This window comes from Oncorhynchus mykiss, chromosome 12 (assembly GCF_013265735.2).
Source record: "Oncorhynchus mykiss isolate Arlee chromosome 12, USDA_OmykA_1.1, whole genome shotgun sequence".
In the NCBI taxonomy this organism is placed as follows: Eukaryota; Metazoa; Chordata; class Actinopteri; order Salmoniformes; family Salmonidae; genus Oncorhynchus; species Oncorhynchus mykiss.
In genome coordinates this window covers 71967469-71986016 of record NC_048576.1, presented here as the reverse complement: position 1 = coordinate 71986016, position 18548 = coordinate 71967469, and the positions used below count along the sequence as shown (strand labels likewise).

Below are 18548 nucleotides of genomic sequence, written 5' to 3'. Positions count from 1 at the left end.
GGGTCCAGATTGTCAAGCCCAGCTGTACGGGTCCAGGTTTTGCAGCTCTTTCAGAAGATCTGCTATCTGGATTTGGGTAAAGGAGAAGCTGGGGAGGCTTGGGCGAGTAGCTGCGGGGAGTTTGGAGCTGTTGGCCAAGGTTAGAGTAGCCAGGAGGAAGGCATGGCCAGCCGTTGAGAAATGCTTGTTGAAGTTTTCGATTATTATGGATTTATCGGTGGTGACCGTGTTACCTAGCCTCAGTGCAGTGGGCAGCTGGGAGGAGGTGCTCTTGTTCTCCATGGACTTAATTTAAAGTTATCTGTCCAAAATTGTAATCAGTAACTTAACTTTTGTATTACCCAAACTCAGTCACCAAATCTTATGACTTTCAGTTATGTTTGGATTACTTTCTCCTTAAGAGGCATTAGAAGATGATCCTTTCTGAATTTAGAAGTAATTAGCTAGTTTTTCAAAAAAAGAAAATAGCTGGTATCCTAACTGATGAGTTATTTTTTTGTAATCAGTTTACAAGTAAACAGTTACTCCCAAACCCTGCTAATAACTAGACTTAAGAAGTTAGTGAAGTCATCATTTATATGTTAATCTTTAACAGTCTGTTGGGGTACTGGAGGTTCATTTTCCAACCTTCTGTAAACAGTCGGGGGGGGCTCTTTGTTCTAGATAATTTTATCCGAGCTCGGCATCATACATCATTGGTGGGATATCGTGGGCATAAAAGCTAACACCTCCTCTGATCTTTATTGTTTCATATCCCAGTACACTACTGTGTAATATTGATTTAGTCAAAACAAAGACATGAACAGACAAGTCCTGCCTCAGGTAAAGGCTTCGACACTGCTGGAGTGGAACATCTGGGGGACACATTTTTCTAATAAATCGCCACATGATCAATAAAATAATGAATTGCAGACAGCCCAACTATACACCAAGCCAAACAATCCCATGCCACAGTGCACATTCAATTACATTTTTAATTACAAGAATGCTCAGGGGGGGATTACAGAGGCATATAAACTATTGCGAACATAACCTGATGTTAATTCTGTTGACAAGATGTGCTCTAATAAAGCAGGTTTGGGCATTGCTTTAGAATGAGAACCACCCATAACACAAACTTGAGTAATTACTCATCTCAAAAGCTTCATTTGCTTTCAACTTTATTGTACTCTGCATGAGAGATCCCAGCACATCAATGTACAATTTAGTCCATATGCCTCTCCTGAGGAAAACGCTCATGTGTTGAATCACCCCTGACAATGGTCTTCCACAGAAATACAACCATACACCAACCTCCTGGCTCTAGGCCCAGCTACAGTGGGTGAACTCTATGGGAGTTAGTCAGTTCCTTTGCTAGGAAATTAGTGGGAATCTTTTTTCTTATTGTTTACAGTGTAATGGACAGGTCCTCACTAAAGACATCCTGATTTGAACCAATGTATGAATGCATATTGTAAGGAGCAAGTTGATTATTATATGAATATCATTCAGTAATTTACAACCCTTCCATTTAAATTGGACCTTTTCCATTCTCAAGCCTATGCAGTGCAGTCTATGGTTGCATTTACACAGCCAGCCCAATTTTGATATTTTGCCACTAACTGGTCTTTTGACTAATCAGATCGGATCTTTTGCCCATAATTGGGAAAAAGACCAGAATTGGAATGCCTGTGTAAATGCAGGCAATGCGTGTTTATTGTTTCAATACTTCTATTGGTGCATCTAAATATATGTGGCAACCTTACGCAAGTGAATAAATACTGTTGAAGCCAATTAGACCACAGCCTTAAGGCATGTCAGCACTGCTTATCAACTCTGTGCTCAGTTTGAGGATGTTCAATGAGATGAGCCCTAGAGTTAGGCTGTTAATGTATATCACATACATACACATTTTAAACATGCAGTATTAACATTTGTAAATCATTTTTAGAAGAATATTTGATTTGTCTGTTTAAAAACATTAATGCAGCGTATGACCGGACTTGTTCTTGTAGACTTACAACAAGAACAACTGAGAAGCACGTTGTGGGAGTCCTTAGTTGGGGGGGGTACTACTAGTTTATTTTTGGAGATGTGTCATGTTTTTTTTCTAAAGCATTTCACCTAAGAGAATGTCTGTCACCCTTCTCAGACTATATATTGTCTTGCATGAGAATGGTCTTGGGGCAGTAACGTAAGTGGTTAGTAAGAAGGCGGAATAGGCAAGCTTATAGTTGGCCTCAGAGCCTTCAACATTATGCAGCCTGTAATAAATCCATAACTCAAAATAAATGTTGGAAGGACAGGACATTGGTAAAGACAGATGGCGCTGTTTCTTATATTAACCAGTGAGGCAGTAACTTTAGGGTCAGATTACCTTAAAAAAAAGATAATTCTGTAATATAAATTATGGGAAGTATGTGGGATAGGGTTTCTCTCATACTGATTTTGTCACCAGAAGAACAAACATTGTGCAATCATGGAATTATTGAATTGGCATATAAAAAGCTAAAACATGTGCTGACATTGTCTGTGAAGTATTAACAGCATATTCATAGTTGGATAGCCATAATTAGTATAATAATGATTTAATCTACACATTATCTCGTCAATTTTCCCAAAAGTATTCGCAAACTGCATCTACCATCTATTTCTGGCTTCCCCTAGTTTCCCGCCTCGTTTACGTCAGCAGAAAGTTATTTTCATGAATGGAGGGGGCGGTCACGAGGAATTGGTGACGTGAATACTTGCGGAAGCACAGAGTGGAATGTTGATACATTGTTGTTGTTTTGTAGTTAATTTAGTACGGGGATACATTTCGGTTCGACTGCTGGACGCCTTTCAGAATCGCGACAAGTAACTTCCACCCGTATAGGACGGCAACTTCACAAGCTTTACGCTTTGCAGACGGAGAATATCCGCGTTCATAAGGTGAGAGTACGAGCGCTTTTCTGGGAGATGTTTTGACATTCCTCTCTAGAATTGCTGATGCTATCACGGTGACAGATTCGATTTTACGCATGTATCAACAAGTAAGATCAGGCTTAAACAAACATTTATTTACATGTTATCAGCGGACTTGGTACATTTTGTAGGCATATCTTAACAATTTGAAACAATTTACAAACGTTTATGGTTATTTGCAATTATTTTTCTGCAATATGGACACGTATTGGAGTAGTGTAACGCATGGAATGAACTTATTTCACTCTTGAAGTTAAAATGTAACAATTTAACAAATCGTGTTTTTACGAATTGTTTCTATTGATTTTTTTGTCCATCTATTTACCAATTGTAATATTTTGAATTGTAATATGTTTTACTTCTGCCTCTTAATAACTTGAATAAGTGTAGTATTTTCAGAGATCTTCGATTAATTACTATATCCATATCGTTGTCCACAGCATACGGTAGCCTACTTTTATATTTACGACGTAAGGAAACAACACGTGGTCTGGGTTTTAGAATTCTGAGTCAAAGGGCATGGTGTGGGTGTAACCGATGCTTCGTGGGTGTCAGTTGTTGATGTGTGCAGAGGGTCCCTGGTTCGAGCCCGGGTATGGGCGAGGGGACGGACTTTAAGTTGTACTGTTACATGGGGATAGACCACCAGGAGGATAGTAAAGGGGACAACAGTAATGGAGACAACAGTAATGGAGACGAGTTCTAAAACGTTGCCTTTGCTTCACACATGATGAATTCTACGATTAGCTTGTTTTCCTATATCAAGACCCGTAAGTGTTTGGGCTACTGTAATTTTCAGCAAGTATGGCAGTTTTTATTTTCCTCGAATGTAGTATAAACTGTAGAAGTTAGGTTTATGTTCAGTTTATTATATAGAATCTGCAATATTACAGTGCCTTAAGAAAGTATTCACACCCTTGACCACATTTTGTTGTTACAGCCTGAATGTAAAATGAATTAAATTGAGATTTCACTGCCCTACCACACACAATGCCCCATAATGTCAAAGTGGAATTATGTTTATGCTGCTACGGTACGCAATATTATATTTTGTTAGACAGAATAGCAAAGACAGATCGTGCTCTTTGGTAAAAGGGGTACATTGGAATTATGTTTCTTTTTTTTATATTTCTTTTTTTATAAATATGTTTACAAGTTAAGTAAAAATTAAAAGCTGAAATGTCTTGTTATGGCATGCCTAAATACACTTCAAAAGTATGTGGACATCTGCTCTTCGAACATCTCATTCCAAAATCATGGGCATTAATATGCCTGGAGGTGTGTTTTGGGTCATTGTCCTGTTGGAAAACAAGTGATAGTCCCACTAACAAATTGTTAGTGCTGTATCAGTGATTTCAGTATTTATCCTATACCCTGGTTTGACAGTAGAGAGAGGAGAGAGTGCCATAGTTGGCCCTGGTTCAGCAGAATCTCTTTTGGAAGCCGCAGTGTGAAATTGAATCTACGGGCCTGCTGTCAAAGCAATAATTTTTAGATGACACTCACACAAAATAAAAGCTTGTTGCTATGCTGATTTTTTTTCTCTGCCTCGGTCCCATTGCTCAGCTTTTTTAATTTTATAAAGAGAAGAAATCCTTATCAATTTCATATTTTGGTGCTGATTGCATGTCTACAGACTGGGATCATATTATTGGACATTTGAACTTTACTGTCATTGTGATTTATATGGAAAATATGAGAGGAGTCCTTTCTCATCCAAAACTTTCCACATTGTATGAGGGCCTTGAAATCTTGCCCCGAGTCACTGTTGATGAAGTCGGAATACATACACTTAGGTTGGAGTCATTACAACTCGTTTTTCAACCTCTACACAAATTTCTTGTTAACAAACTATAGCTTTGGCAAGTCAGTCTAATTTGTGCAAGTCATTTAAACAGCTTGGAAAATTCCAGAAAATGTCATGGCTTTAGAAGCTTCAGTTAGGCTAATTGACTTCATTTGAGTCAATTTTTATTTAACTAGGCAAGTCAGTTAAGTACAAATTCTTTGTTTCAATGACAGCCTAGTGGGTTAACTGCCCCCTGGGGCAGAACGACAGATTTGTACCTTGTCAGCTCAGGGATTTGAACTTGCAACCTTCCGGTTACTAGTCCAACGCTCTAACCACTAGGCTACCCTGCCGTATCTGTGGATGTATTTCAAGCCTACCTTCAAACTCAGTCCCTCTTTGCTTGACATCATGGGAAAATCAAAAGAAATCAGCCAAGACCTCAGACAAAAAATTGTAGACCTCCACAAGTCTGGTTCATCCTTGGGAGCAATTTCCAAATGCCTGAAAGTACCATGTTAATCTGTACAAGCAATGAACGTATTTTGGTGTGACAAGTGCAAATCAATCCCAGAACAACAGCAAATGACCTTGTGAAGATGCTGGAGGAAACAGGTACAACATTATATCTACAGTAAAACGAGTCCTTTATCGACATAATCTGAATGGCTGCTTAGCAAGAAAGAAGCCACAGCTCCAAAACCGCCATAAAAAATCCAGACTACGGTTTGCAACTGCACATGGGGACAAAGATCGTACTTTTTGGAGAAATGTCCTCTGGGCTGAAATACAACTGTTTGGCCATAATGACCACTGTTATGTTTGGAGAAAAAAGGGGGAGGCTTGCAAGCCAAAGAACACCATCCCAACCGTGAAGCACAGGAGTGGCAACATCATGTTGTGGGTGTGCTTTGCTGAAGGAGGGACTGGTGCACTTCACAAAATAGATGGCATCATGAGGGAGGAAAATTATGTGGATATATTGAAGCAGCATCTCAAGACATCAGTCAGGAAGTTAAAGCTTGGTCGCAAATGGGTCTTCCAAATGGACAATGACCCCAAGCATACTTCCAAAGTTGTGGCAAAATGGCTTAAGGACAACAAAGTCAAGGTATAGGAGTGGCTATCACAAAGCCCTGACTTCAATCCTATAGAAAATTTGTGGGCAGAACTGAAAAAGTGTGTGTGAGCATGGAGGCCTACAAACCTGACTCAGTTGCACCAGCTCTGTCAGGGGGAATGGGCCAAAATTCACCCAACTTATTGTGGGAAGCTTGTGGAAGGCCTGAGACGTTTGATCCAAGTTAAACAATTTTAAAGGCAATGCTACCAAATACTAATTGAGTGTATGTAAACTTCTGACCCATTGGGAATGTGATGAAAGAAATAAAAGCTGAAATAAATCACTCTACTATTATTCTGACATTTCACTTTCTTAAAATAAAGTGGTGATTCTAACTGACCTAAGACAGGGAATCTTTATTAGTATTAAATGTCAGGAACTGGGATACACCTTAGCCAAATACATTTAAACTCAGTATGTAAACTTCTGACTTCAACTGTATATGTGATGGTGGTGACCTCCCACACCAAGTGCATCATATCCATGCTCTGTTACGAGGTTAACACGTGGCTTGGTTACCAATGTGATGTCTGGAGGAGGAGAGAGGGCCTATCATCTTCTGCTCTCTCACTTCCCTACCCAATATTTCAGCATGACAATATGGTGTATACATACTCATAATGGTTAATGATGCTCACAGTTTTCATAGTATTGAGTGTTCAAGGGGTGGAAGAGAACCCACAGTTGTCATTGTGGGTTTTGCAGTGTGTTGTGAAATGACTGTGGTTAATGAAAAGGTATGACTCAAAAGGAAACCAAAGTCAGATATTTTGATGTGTAAAGTTCCTTTTAACTGTGAAACGTTTAACTTAATTTCCTTACTATGTGTTCTGATAATTTATTTCTAGAGACAAAGACCGTGTCATAAGAATTACATAGACATCACAGACAACCAAAATATTTACAGTACTGTATTACATGTACAGTTTAACAGTTCCGTTACCAGGTTTACACCGAAGCATGGAGAGATATACATTGGCATCTCTCCACAAGTGCCTCTTAGGTGCCTGTGTTGTACCAACCACCAGGATCTGCACCCAGCCCATTCCCGCTTTTCTGGATGACTTCCTGGATCTCAGACACATGCTCTCGCCCACACGGTGGTCTGGGGGCGTGGAGGGATCGTCTCGAGTAAAGTGTCTTGTTTTTGTAATTATGATATTAGGTGGTATACAGTAAACAAGGAGAAATGTCCTGAACTTTCTCACTTTTACATCTGAGAACTTGGGTACTCAGACTGAATAAGAATATTAACAACTTAATGGAGAGCCGGGATTGAATTAATGACTCCTAAACTCCTTTGTTATTTGAAGTTGGAAAATGTAATAGTATATTTTTTTCTCATTGATTGTCATTGTTATTCAATGTGTACTATGGAATGGCTTTAGTTAGGTAATAACTGGACAGCTTTGTCTTTGTTGTGTGCATACTTGACATTCTTTTCAATCCCTATGTCCCCAGTTGGAAAGTCGCTTCGCTCAGATATCTACCTCTCCTCCCTTTTCCGCAAAAAAGTTCCGGCGGGTATGCCAGCCGTTTCCTGTACTTTTCCTTCTGCCCTGCGGAACAACGTGATTTTCCAGGAAACGTCAGTTTGGGAGGGTGTGATTCCCTGCCGCTCGTCCTAGTTCTTACCAGTAAACAGCATGACTCATGGCTCGGCTATGCTCTCCATTTCCTTTACATAACATCCCTCCAAATGTGCTGTGCTGGAGTGCAGAGCAGAGTGCACCACCACAGCATAGTCTGGAGGAAGGCTCTCTTCTCCCCAACTCCCTGAGCAAACAGAGGAGACATTCTGTACAGAGGGGAGCTCCATCAAGCTCTCTCTCCTCTCTCAGAGGAACATGGCGTATCTGTTTTCCATCAAACCCAAACTCCAAAACTAATTGAAAAGAGAAGGAAAACAAGTAGCCAAGACAAGCCAACACTTCACCTATCACTAGGACCTGAGCACTCAGCTCTTTGATGTGCTCTTTATTTTAGCAAAATGTCGCGCCCCAGAGCAGTACCTGTCATAACCCAAGCACACAGACTTGAATTTGAGCTGAGGTCTGAATGACAAAAACTAAATGGAGTCACATTTCACACATTGTCTCTGGACTAATACCATAACAGGCCTGCAGTTTATTGGTTTGTTTTTCTAGCCAGGTCACAATCAGTGCTTAAACGGCAGTTATTTGTCCATTATTAATGGTTACTCTCTGGGCTGATACTGTGGTGCTGATTTAATATGCACCTTAGTAAAACTCATTCTAGAGTATTTTAGCAAAGCTGTAGCCCTAGTTCTTGGCTCAAGCTTTGAGTAAGTCATTGATGTCAATTACACTGAATGACTAAACAACAAACTATGACAATGGTTATGTTCACTTTTTCCAACAGAGTTCAATTGGGCAGAGAACAGTGATTATTAGCAGTGGGCTGCATCCGGAGCCTACAGTAATCTTGTCAGTTGGACTTGTGTGAGTTGATACGATGAGTAATTTCCTCATGATCTGGACTACGTGAGCTGATGAAATATGTCGCTGAAATCATCAGACCTTTCCTGTGGCCTGCAAATATTTAATATTTTCCATCTGTTTAGCCACCACCTTGTGTGTAAATGCTCCCTCTCTCATCATGAAACGTAAGTGTTGTCTAACTAAGTTATTTGGTTAGGGATAGTACTACTCTGTATCCCTGTTAGTCGTCAACACTTGATTAATTCTGGCTGTTGTTAGACTTCGATATGAGACACATCTGAATTTCAGTCATTTGGAAGATTTTACAGCGATATCTTTACATCTGAATAGACTAAGCCCCCCTTCCAGAGATGGGTGCATTACACAGGACATATTCTGAATGCATTTATCCTCCCAAATGAAACTTGGGGCCTCTTTCCTTTGTGTGTGTGTGTGTGTGCGTGCTCAGTCAGGAATGTGGTTCTGTTATCCACACTTAAGCCACATTCTATGGCTTTACTTTGAGGTCTTCTCCGACACGAGTAGAAGCACTCAAAAAGGTGAAAAGGGAAATAGTTTTCTGGAGGACCGTCAAATGTGCACAGTCAAAAGCGGTACTGAATTGTAAAATGTGCCTGTTGCTCGTCCTGAAAGATGATCAAAACAGGGATTTGGCCTTGGAACATTACTGCTCTTTTCCTCTCTGGAAGACGGAAAGCCGCAAAGTGGGATCTTAAGAGCTCGACCTAGTGCCATTTGCTAAAACAGAGAGGAGCACATGCAGAAGGAATTTGAAGGAAACAACGTGGCCTCTGAGCTGTAAAGCTTGAGCACCCCGTGTATGGAGAGGGAGGCCTTTTTACATCCCCATTTCATGATATTCGAGTCGCACGGAATATTACCCAGGGTCTCCCCTTGATGCAACAGTTCATAACAGGCTCTTTCAGCCAACTTGCTGGAACATTGTCTTACATTTTTGGCTGGCTGTGCAGTGTTGGATTCAAAGTTGCATACATGTGCCAAAATAAGGCAATGCTGTATGCTTTTCTCTACTCTGTTTCCTATAGTTAAGTTGAAAACCCAAGTGAATTTCAAATGAGGTTCAAAGGGGATGGCCAAAACAAGTAATCAGACGTGATGGTTCACCGAACATGTTTTCATGTGGTTCTTAAATCCACACAAAACAGAGTCATCTATTGGTTTATTTTCCAAGTTAGGATTGTGTGAGTGTGTACACTCCACATTCATGTATCCCTTCATTACAGAAACATGCGGCCAGGCATAGGCTGTACCTCCGGTGTGGTTTTACAAAAAGACAAAACAGATGGATGACTAAGAACTTATTAGTGATCTGTTCTGCTTCAGTGCCAAAGCCGGTGAACCTTCCATTATTATCCGACCAATCACTTGGCATTCTGCCCCTTTCCACTTAGGAGCTCTAAGACTTTCGATGCAAGAACAGTATTTCTATTGTAGATACAGTGCAACCACTTCAGCCCAGGTCAACCCAGCAACAGCTGTCAGAAACGGCAGAATCTATATTTATTTCCAGGGGCATGAGATGAACTTCCCTAAAGGAATAGTCATTTAAAACCTCACCCTTTGGGTTGTTGTATCTTGTTCGAGAAAGTGCACCTTAAAGCGCCGGATGGAATATTTGGCCTCTTAATGAGGTATCGCTTATCACATGTTCACCTAAATTGTTTAGCTGGCAGAATTTTGTGTCAGCAGCACAGTGAGCTAAATATATCCAACAGCGTTAAATAAGGGCATGTAGCAGCTCAGGAAAGCCAAGTGTAATAAGAGCCAGACAACCAGACACAAGTCCTAAATGAAATCGAGTACATTGTCTCACTACAAAAATACACCCATGACTGTAAGGGAAACTATTCCTCTGTCACACGATCTTCAGGAATTTCCCACATATCTACAGGACTGTAAAGTTCAGTATGACCATAAATGTCAGCTTGTGTTTGTTGGGTAGTTTTACTGTTGACATAGGCATATGTTCTGTGTTATAAAGAGGAGACTCATACGGGCCAATGTAGGCCATGTTAGGTTGAATAGTGCTGTATCTAAATGGAAGAGACTATGCATTGTTCAGAGTTTATGAGACTGTTATTGTACACACTCCCTAAATTATTGGTGGTTTATGAGACTGTTATTGTACACACTCCCTAAACTATTGGTGATCCTCACTTAGTTCTTCAAACTGACCTGCCCTTGTAATTTCTACCATGTGTATGACAGGGTTATGAATGAGACTTGTTTACCCTTTGGATGACCATGTGACTATACTCCCACACCCATTTGCATGGTGTTTCCATGGCAGCCGTTGCTTAGGGAGCAAGTCAGGGTGCTGAAATGGATCCTTGGGAGAATGTGGGCTTTTATTCACAGTCAGGCACACAGCAGTTTCAAAGGCATGTGTTTCACTGTAGTGTTCAGATAGGCCTTTTTCTAAAAAAACGACTTTGACCAAAATAGCCCATGCCCAGTTTCTAAGCAGAGGGCTCAGACAAGCTGTGTGGTGAGAGCTGACCTGTTTCTATTCTTGCGCTCTTGCTATGGTCTAGTGAACTACATTGTGAGGGCCCTCCCTACAGCAGCAAGTAAACAGGTTTGCCCAACAGTCTGTATATTCATTATCATCTTTCAGTGTTATGCTGACCTCTGCTGGCAGTCTCTGTTACTAGAGAATCTACTGAGCTGGTTGCAGAGACGTAACTAACTCAGGAATGTTGTTGTGGGATCTCATCGATAGATTTCTTGGGAAAGGGGAGTGGCTTCTTAGGATGGCTGTATCTGAACTTGGCTACACTCATAACCGACACTTTAATTTCACAACGAATACACTATATTATGTATACAAATATATTTGAATACATTTTTTTTATTCCAATCACAATTTTCCCTTCTTTGTTTTGCAGTGTTGACGTCTGTGGGATTCTGGCCAGTTTATGCATGCAGGGTATGACGACTCAGTTTAAAGCAAACAAGACTTTAAAGGTAATTTTGTATTCGTACACTATGTTTAATGTGAATGATGAGTTCAGGAAAGGGCCAGACTCTCATCAATGGCTGCCTCTCTTGCAGGTTAAGAAGGAGGTGGGTGAGAATGCCCCGGCCCTCAGTGATGATGAGCTGGTGGTCATGTCGGTGCGCGAGCTCAACACACACCTGCGCGGGCTGACCAAGGAGGACGTGGTGCGGCTGAAGCAGCGGCGGAGGACCCTGAAGAATCGCGGCTATGCCGCCAGCTGCCGCATCAAGCGGGTCACCCAGAAGGAGGAGCTGGAGAGGCAGAAGCAGGAGCTGCAGCACGAGGTAGACAAGTTGGCCCGGGAGAACGCCAGCATGAGGCTGGAGCTGGATGCCCTACGTGCCAAGTATGAGGCCCTGCAGTGCTTTGCCCGGACTGTCACCTGCGGGCCTCTCTCACCAGGCAAGGTGGCCACCACCAGCGTTATCACCATCATCAAGTCTACTAACAACCACAACTCCAGCCCAACCTCCTTCTCAGCCCCCTCCTAGTGCTGACAGGACTGGGCTCTCGTCTCCCCGTCCCGCCTGGTCCTTACCGGTTCCGACCCGATCCAGCCTGAAACCAATGTCACCCGACCCATGCTGAGAGGAAGCTCAGTAATTCGACTGAGGGAAGGGGGTGGGGTGGCCACTAGCTCTGTGTGATGATAACAACATGATGCTGCATTCATTTTCTACTCTCTTTCTCTCACATACTGTACATAATCTACATTGTCTGTGCACTGTGCCACAACCTCCCCAGCACCGGCAGGGCATTGGGCCTCTCTGACTGACGGCAGAGATTAGCTCATACTACAGTGCGAGTGGGTACTTGATATTATACCCCGTGATGGCAGCACTGGTCTGAGACAGCTCTGATGCCTGTGGTATCTTGCATTTACAGAGTATAAAGTAATATATTATTGTAATAATTACCGTATTAATACATTATGAATATTTAAAATAACACAAAACGCTGATCTAAGCCTAAAAGCCTTCTTTCTTCTGTATATGAGAGCATATACTAATGTCTCAATGAAAATTGAGGCATTGAAGCTTTTGCCTTAAACTGATCTAGGAATGATCTCTCAGTAATATTCATTTTTTTGTCACACTCATACAGTATGTTCAATAATTTAAGCTTTTATATTTCCAATTTCAAGGGCAGCTTGAAAACCGTAAAAAAAAAACAAGACAGTGGGGCAAAAAAGTATTTAGTCAGCCACCAATTGTGCAAGTTCTCCCACTTAAAAAGATGAGAGGTACATCATAAGTACACTTCAACTATGACAGACAAAATGAGAAAAAAAATCCAGAAAATCACATTGTAGGATTTTTTATGAATTTATTTGCAAATTATGGTGGAAAATAAGTATTTGGTCACCTACAAGCAAGATTTCTGGCTCTCACAGACCTGTAACTTCTTCTTTAAGAGGCTCCTCTGTCCTCCACTCGTTACCTGTATTAATGGCACCTGTTTGAACTTGTTATCAGTATAAAAGACACCTGTCCACAACCTCAAACAGTCACACTCCAAACTCCACTATGGCCAAGACCAAAGAGCTGTCAAAGGACACCAGAAACAAAATTGTAGACCTGCACCAGGCTGGGAAGACTGAATCTGCAATAGGTAAGCAGCTTGGTTTGAAGAAATCAACTGTGGGAAAAATTATTAGGACATGGAAGACATACAAGACCACTGATAATCTCCCTCGATCTGGGGCTCCACGCAAGATCTCACCCCGTGGGGTCAAAATGATCACAAGAACAGTGAGCAAAAAATCCCAGAACAACACGGGGGGACCTGGGACCAAAGTAACAAAGCCTACCATCAGTAACACACTACGCCGCCAGGGACTCAAATCCTGCAGTGCCAGACATGTCCCCCTGCTTAAGCCAGTACATGTCCAGGCCCGTCTGAAGTTTGCTAGAGAGCATTTGGATGATCCGGAAGAAGATTGGGAGAATGTCATATGGTCAAATGAAACCAAAATATAACTTTTTGGTAAAAACTCAACTCATCGTGTTTGGAGGACAAAGAATGCTGAGTTGCATCCAAAGAACACCATACCTACTGTGAAGCATGGGGGTGGAAACATCATGTTTTGGGGCTGTTCTTCTGCATAGGGACCAGGACGACTGATCCGTGTAAAGGAAAGAATTAATGGGGTCATGTATCGTGAGATTTTGAGTGAAAACCTCCTTCCATCAGCAAGGGCATTGAAGATGAAATGTGTCTGGGTCTTTCAGCATGACAATGATCCCAAACACACTGCCCGGGCAACGAAGGAGTGGCTTCGTAAGAAGCATTTCAAGGTCCTGGAGTGGCCTAGCCAGTCTCCAGATCTCAACCCCATAGAAAATCTTTGGAGGGAGTTGAAAGTCTGTGTTGCCCAGCAACAGCCCCAAAACATCACTGCTCTAGAGGAGATCTGCATGGAGGAATGGGCCAAAATACCAGCAACAGTGTGTGAAAACGTTGTGAAGACTTACAGAAAACGTTTGACCTCTGTCATTGCCAACAAAGGGTATATAACAAAGTATTGAGAAACTTTTGTTATTGACCAAATAGTTATTTTCCACCATCATTTGCAAATAAATTCATTAAAAATCCTACAATGTGGTTTTCTAGATTTTTTTCCCTCATTTTGTCTGTCATAGTTGAAGTGTACCTATGATGAAAATGAAAGGCCTTTTTAAGTGGGAGAACTTGCACTATTCTCTGGTATTTCTTTAGCAATGGGAGATTGTATGATGCTGATCATAGTTTGTGGTCTATCCCAGAATTGCTAAAGTTGCAGCCAGTTTATAACTATTTTATGTTATTAAGACGAGCACTTAACTATGATCTTTTGCCTCTGAACTATCCTCTCCATGCAATGCCATATTTTATGGTAGGTAATCCATATTGGATGTAGTGATAATGGGAGCTGCCTTGACAAATGAAATGCAATTCAATGAATTCCTGTATATTACAGACTTAAGCTAGAGCCTTTTAGTTTCAATGCAAGAGAAGGAAAATTGAAGCTCTCAACTGCCTCCTGTCACTTTACATTAAGAACTCCGTCCTCTTAGAAATCATTCCTACTGTTGGGTCGTCTGAAAGTGCTGCTGCCGGTGTTGGTAACTCTGAAACAGTAGACATTGAACATATGCTTTTGACACAGACTCTTGGGTAAGAGGAATCCTGGCATAAAACTCAAGAGGAAAAAAAACTATAGGAATGGTGTCATGACCACATTCAATTAGCTTCAAATGTTACCCATAAAAAAGCACATGTTGAGTATACTTTTTGAAGGTTATACGTTTCAGTTCTAGATACTTATCTAGAATCTATAGTTCTTGCATTTCAGCACTTATCAAAGTTAGTCACGAGTGAAGTCTAGAGTTGGCTCTTGTCAAGGTTTTCTCTTACCCTAGTGGACATGACTTTTCCTCCTCCCCTGTTTCTTAGTTGTAAAGATCACTAAGGGGGACTTAGCTGCTGCATGGCCCTCTGCTATTTCAGGCAGGGCCATTGCTGTGCTCTTATCATTCTCATGTTGTATTTTCATTTGGTATATTTGTTACTACACCTTAATTCCCATGTTTTTATATGTGTGTATTTTTCTATAATTGTTGCTTTATTACTGGGATATTAAATACCTGGGAGTGGTGTGATCTTGTAATCGTCCTCTGACGTAAAATGATTCTTATTTATTGGCCTATCTCAGCAGGATAGTTCAATTATTATCTAATTAAATCATAAGGAATCTATTCTGCTGACTTTATAGTTGTATTTGTGTCTTTTTAAGGTCAGTTCATAATTATTACCTGCAAACTACCCTCGGCTAGTCTGCAAGTTAGGCTCTGCGTTTACACTCACGGCTGTTTTAGAGTAGGTGGATTGGGTGTATTTTGATAGGAAAGACTTACTTTGGTAGCTAATTGCCATATGCCCACATGCTATTATAAGGAAGTTACGTTTGTATCACATTGCTAAACTCCAAGACTTTTGAAGTTTGAGTTGATGCTTTTGTGACAGCTATGAAACAGATACAAGTATTGTTGTTTTGGAGACTTGCAATCCAATTGCATATCAATTTAAGACTTTTATCCATTTAGTTATTGCTTTCAATTTCATTCAATTCTGTTGTAAACAAAGCCACAATACTGTCTATATATTATTGTATGACTCATATTCAAGTGCAAAACATATACTTTTGTGTCAAAATAAACATCCAACAAGGTAGATTAATTTCTATGTATCCCAAGCTGCTGAAGATGGAGTATGGAAGCACTAGTAGTTATGCTCTTCCTGCACAGCAGGTGGCTGTGTTATCCCTCAGTACCCTCGATCTAGAAATAAAGAACTTTGCTCCTAGAGTTTGATTTAACATTGACGACGGCAAATTCATATGCACAGGGCACTGTAATGAAACTGCTAGCAACTCGAGGGCAATGTAGATAAGATGTATTTCTGCCATGGCTGATTGCATCTTCTCTGATATGAGCCATTATAATGCAACGGTAAGGAAATTGGATAGATGGTTCAGAAAGCAAGTGGGCACTTTTAAATGTTTATCTTGTACGTTTTGCTATATTTTGCGTTTTAGACTGGCGCGGTTAAATTATTGTATTTTCTTCACCTGATTTATATCTACGTTATGTTTTATGTAGGCCTACACATCTTTCCTATATTTGCTCTGTCAGTCCTACAAGCTATTTACCATAAACGCACATAGAACATACATGTTATATATCCTATGTTCAGCAGATGTACTTATAAATTAGTTTAAAAAAGTTCCATGACATATAAAGTATGCTGCTCCAAATTAGTACTTTGTACAAGTCAACATTCAAATGAGTAAACATGGTGGTGGTGGTGGGTGTAAGAATCACAGTTTTAATACAATGGATGTTATACTTTCACTCACCATCTTCCATCTTGTATCACACAATTGTATGTTAACTTTTTTTTTTTTTTTTAAGTTATCGTGTGGACTTTCACAATGAATGGGATCTCAAGTTTTAATGCACAGCCACGACACAAGATTAGATGCTAATTTGTCTAGTTTGTGGTAGTTAATGAGGCATGATGATAGTTCTATTATACCGCTTTCTAGCTGAAGGTGAGTGAAAATAAAATAATAATGAGGGAACACTGAAGAGAATCCGTACCCTTTGTGACCTTTCATTACTCTGCTACTAGTATGTATTTGATTTGAACTTCAATATTTATTTGATTGATTTTCCATAATTTGTATTTTCAACATCTAAATTATTTGATTTACATTCATTTATTTACATTTTGAGTTAATGAAATACCCTCCTGTACAAATAATACTTCTTGTTTCTGTTTCGATTGAAAACAAGGAGGTAAATTATTCCTGTAAATAGACGTGTGCTCTGTCTGTTTTTGTACTTTTAAATAAAGCTTTTTTCCTCATTAAAGAAAATGGTCTGTTTAACTCCTTGAATGATTTCAAACACTATAGGGTGATTCCTCACGAAACCAGGACAAAAAATACCATGATTTTTGGGCATGTTCACATTTGAATCCATAGAAAGGTCCTGTGTGGGAAGGATTGTTGACAAATATTTGACATTTATATCAAAGCCTAATAGAGAAATAATGAATCAATGTTGGCATATTTATAACAATTTGGCCTTACCCAGGTCTCCTTTAAAGGTGCTACAAATAGGATTTTCGTTTTTTTGAATTTTTGCATTGTCATTTCCGAAAATGTCCATAATATAAGTGGCCAATGTAGAAATCGCTGTCATATCCTGGTTACAAATATTCTACACGTTTTTCTCAATTTCAGTAAGTGTTGTAAGCGTTACCAACTGAGAGAATGTGTAAATGGACAAAAAATGATCGCCTTCTGTTGGTGATTTTCAGGATGTGCAGTGATACAAGTAAAAGGAGGGCTATGATTGGTTACATTTTCTACAGAGAAATTGGTACAGTAGGCAAAAGGTCATAACTTTAAAACTAGCAGAGATCCCACTCTGGAAAATTGATATGCCCATAAAGTACAGTATGCTCAATGATATATATAAATATTTGCATGTTTTCTATATTCATGTTTATATTTTTCAATATTAATAAATTAATGTAAGAAAAATCTAAATACTACCCATATATTCAGAGCAAGCAGTAAAGCTTCATTTGACACAAATATTTGCTTTTTGGAGTTGGTATTATTTCTCAATTACGCTTTTAGTTACAAATGTCAACAATCCTTCCCCCAAAGGTCCATTCTATACAGTAGATTAGATTTCCTTATTAATTTTTTTTTTTACTGGTTAAATGAGAAATCACCCTTTAATCTACAATGAGGTGCTGAGAGAAGGACAGTGTACTGTCTATCCATACTCCCAAGTACTTGTATGAGGTGACTACCTCAAGCTCTAAACCCTCAGAGGTAGTAATCACACCTGTGGGGAGAGGGGCATTCTTCTTGCCAAACCACATGACCTTTGTTTTGGAGGTGTTACCTAATTAAGGTAAGACAGTAATTCTGCTCATACACTGAACAAAAATATAGTGCATTCGGAAAGTATTCAAACCTCTTCCCTTTTCCACATTTTGGTACGTTACAGCCTTATTCTAAAATGGATCAAAAAAAGTAAAACATCAATCTACACACAATACACCTTAATGACAAAGCGAAAACGTTTTTTTGAAATGTTTGCAAACATATTAAAAATAAAAAACTTAAATACCTTATTTACGTGAGTATTCAGACCCTTTGCTATGAGACACGAAATTGAGCTCAGCTGCATCCTGTTTCCATTGATCGTCCTTGAGATGTTTCTACAACTTGATTGGAGTCCACCTGTGGTAAATTAAATTGATAAGGCATGATTTGGAAAGGCACACACCTGTCTATTCAAGGTCCCAAGGTTGACAGTGCATACAGCTTCGAGACAGGATTGTGTTGAGGCAAAGATCTGTGGAAGGGTACCAAAAAATGTCAACAGCATTGAAGGTCCCCAAGAACACAATGGCATCCATCATTCTCAAATGGAAGAAGCTTGGAACCACCAGGACTCTTCCTAGAACTGGCCGCCCGGCCAAACTGAGCAATCGGGGGAGAAGGACCTTAGTCCGGGAGGTGATCAAGAACCCGAGAGTTAATCTGTGGAGATGGGAGAACCTTCCAGAAGGACAACCATCTCTGCAGCACTCCACCAATCAGGCCTTTATTGTATAGTGGCCATCTGGCCACTCCTCAGTAAA

General features: G+C 40.1%; 1 protein-coding gene across 2 annotated transcripts; it reads left to right on the top strand.

Moving 5' to 3' along the window:
- Positions 1 to 2723: 2723 nt before the first annotated feature.
- mafk (v-maf avian musculoaponeurotic fibrosarcoma oncogene homolog K) lies at positions 2724 to 12510 on the top strand. 2 transcript variants are annotated; one of them, XM_021624934.2, is made up of 3 exons: positions 2724 to 2910; positions 11227 to 11305; positions 11393 to 12510. In XM_021624934.2, the coding sequence occupies exons 2-3, from the start codon at positions 11261 to 11263 to the stop codon at positions 11828 to 11830; spliced, it is 483 nt and encodes a 160-aa protein (XP_021480609.1). In that variant the 5' UTR covers positions 2724 to 2910; positions 11227 to 11260; the 3' UTR covers positions 11831 to 12510. The 2 variants fall into 2 exon arrangements, with proteins under 2 accessions (XP_021480609.1, XP_036794192.1); XM_036938297.1 differs by lacking the exon at positions 2724 to 2910 and adding an exon at positions 2939 to 3713.
- Positions 12511 to 18548: the final 6038 nt, after the last annotated feature.

What these genes read in the sequence shown, in the direction of transcription:
- mafk (XM_021624934.2), top strand. Translation starts at nt 11,261, where the DNA reads ATGCAGGGTATGACGACTCAGTTTAAAGCAAACAAGACTTTAAAG. An exon ending in AAGCAAACAAGACTTTAAAG is followed by an intron (nt 11,306 to 11,392) that starts GTAATTTTGTAT and finishes CCTCTCTTGCAG; the next exon opens with GTTAAGAAGGAGGTGGGTGA.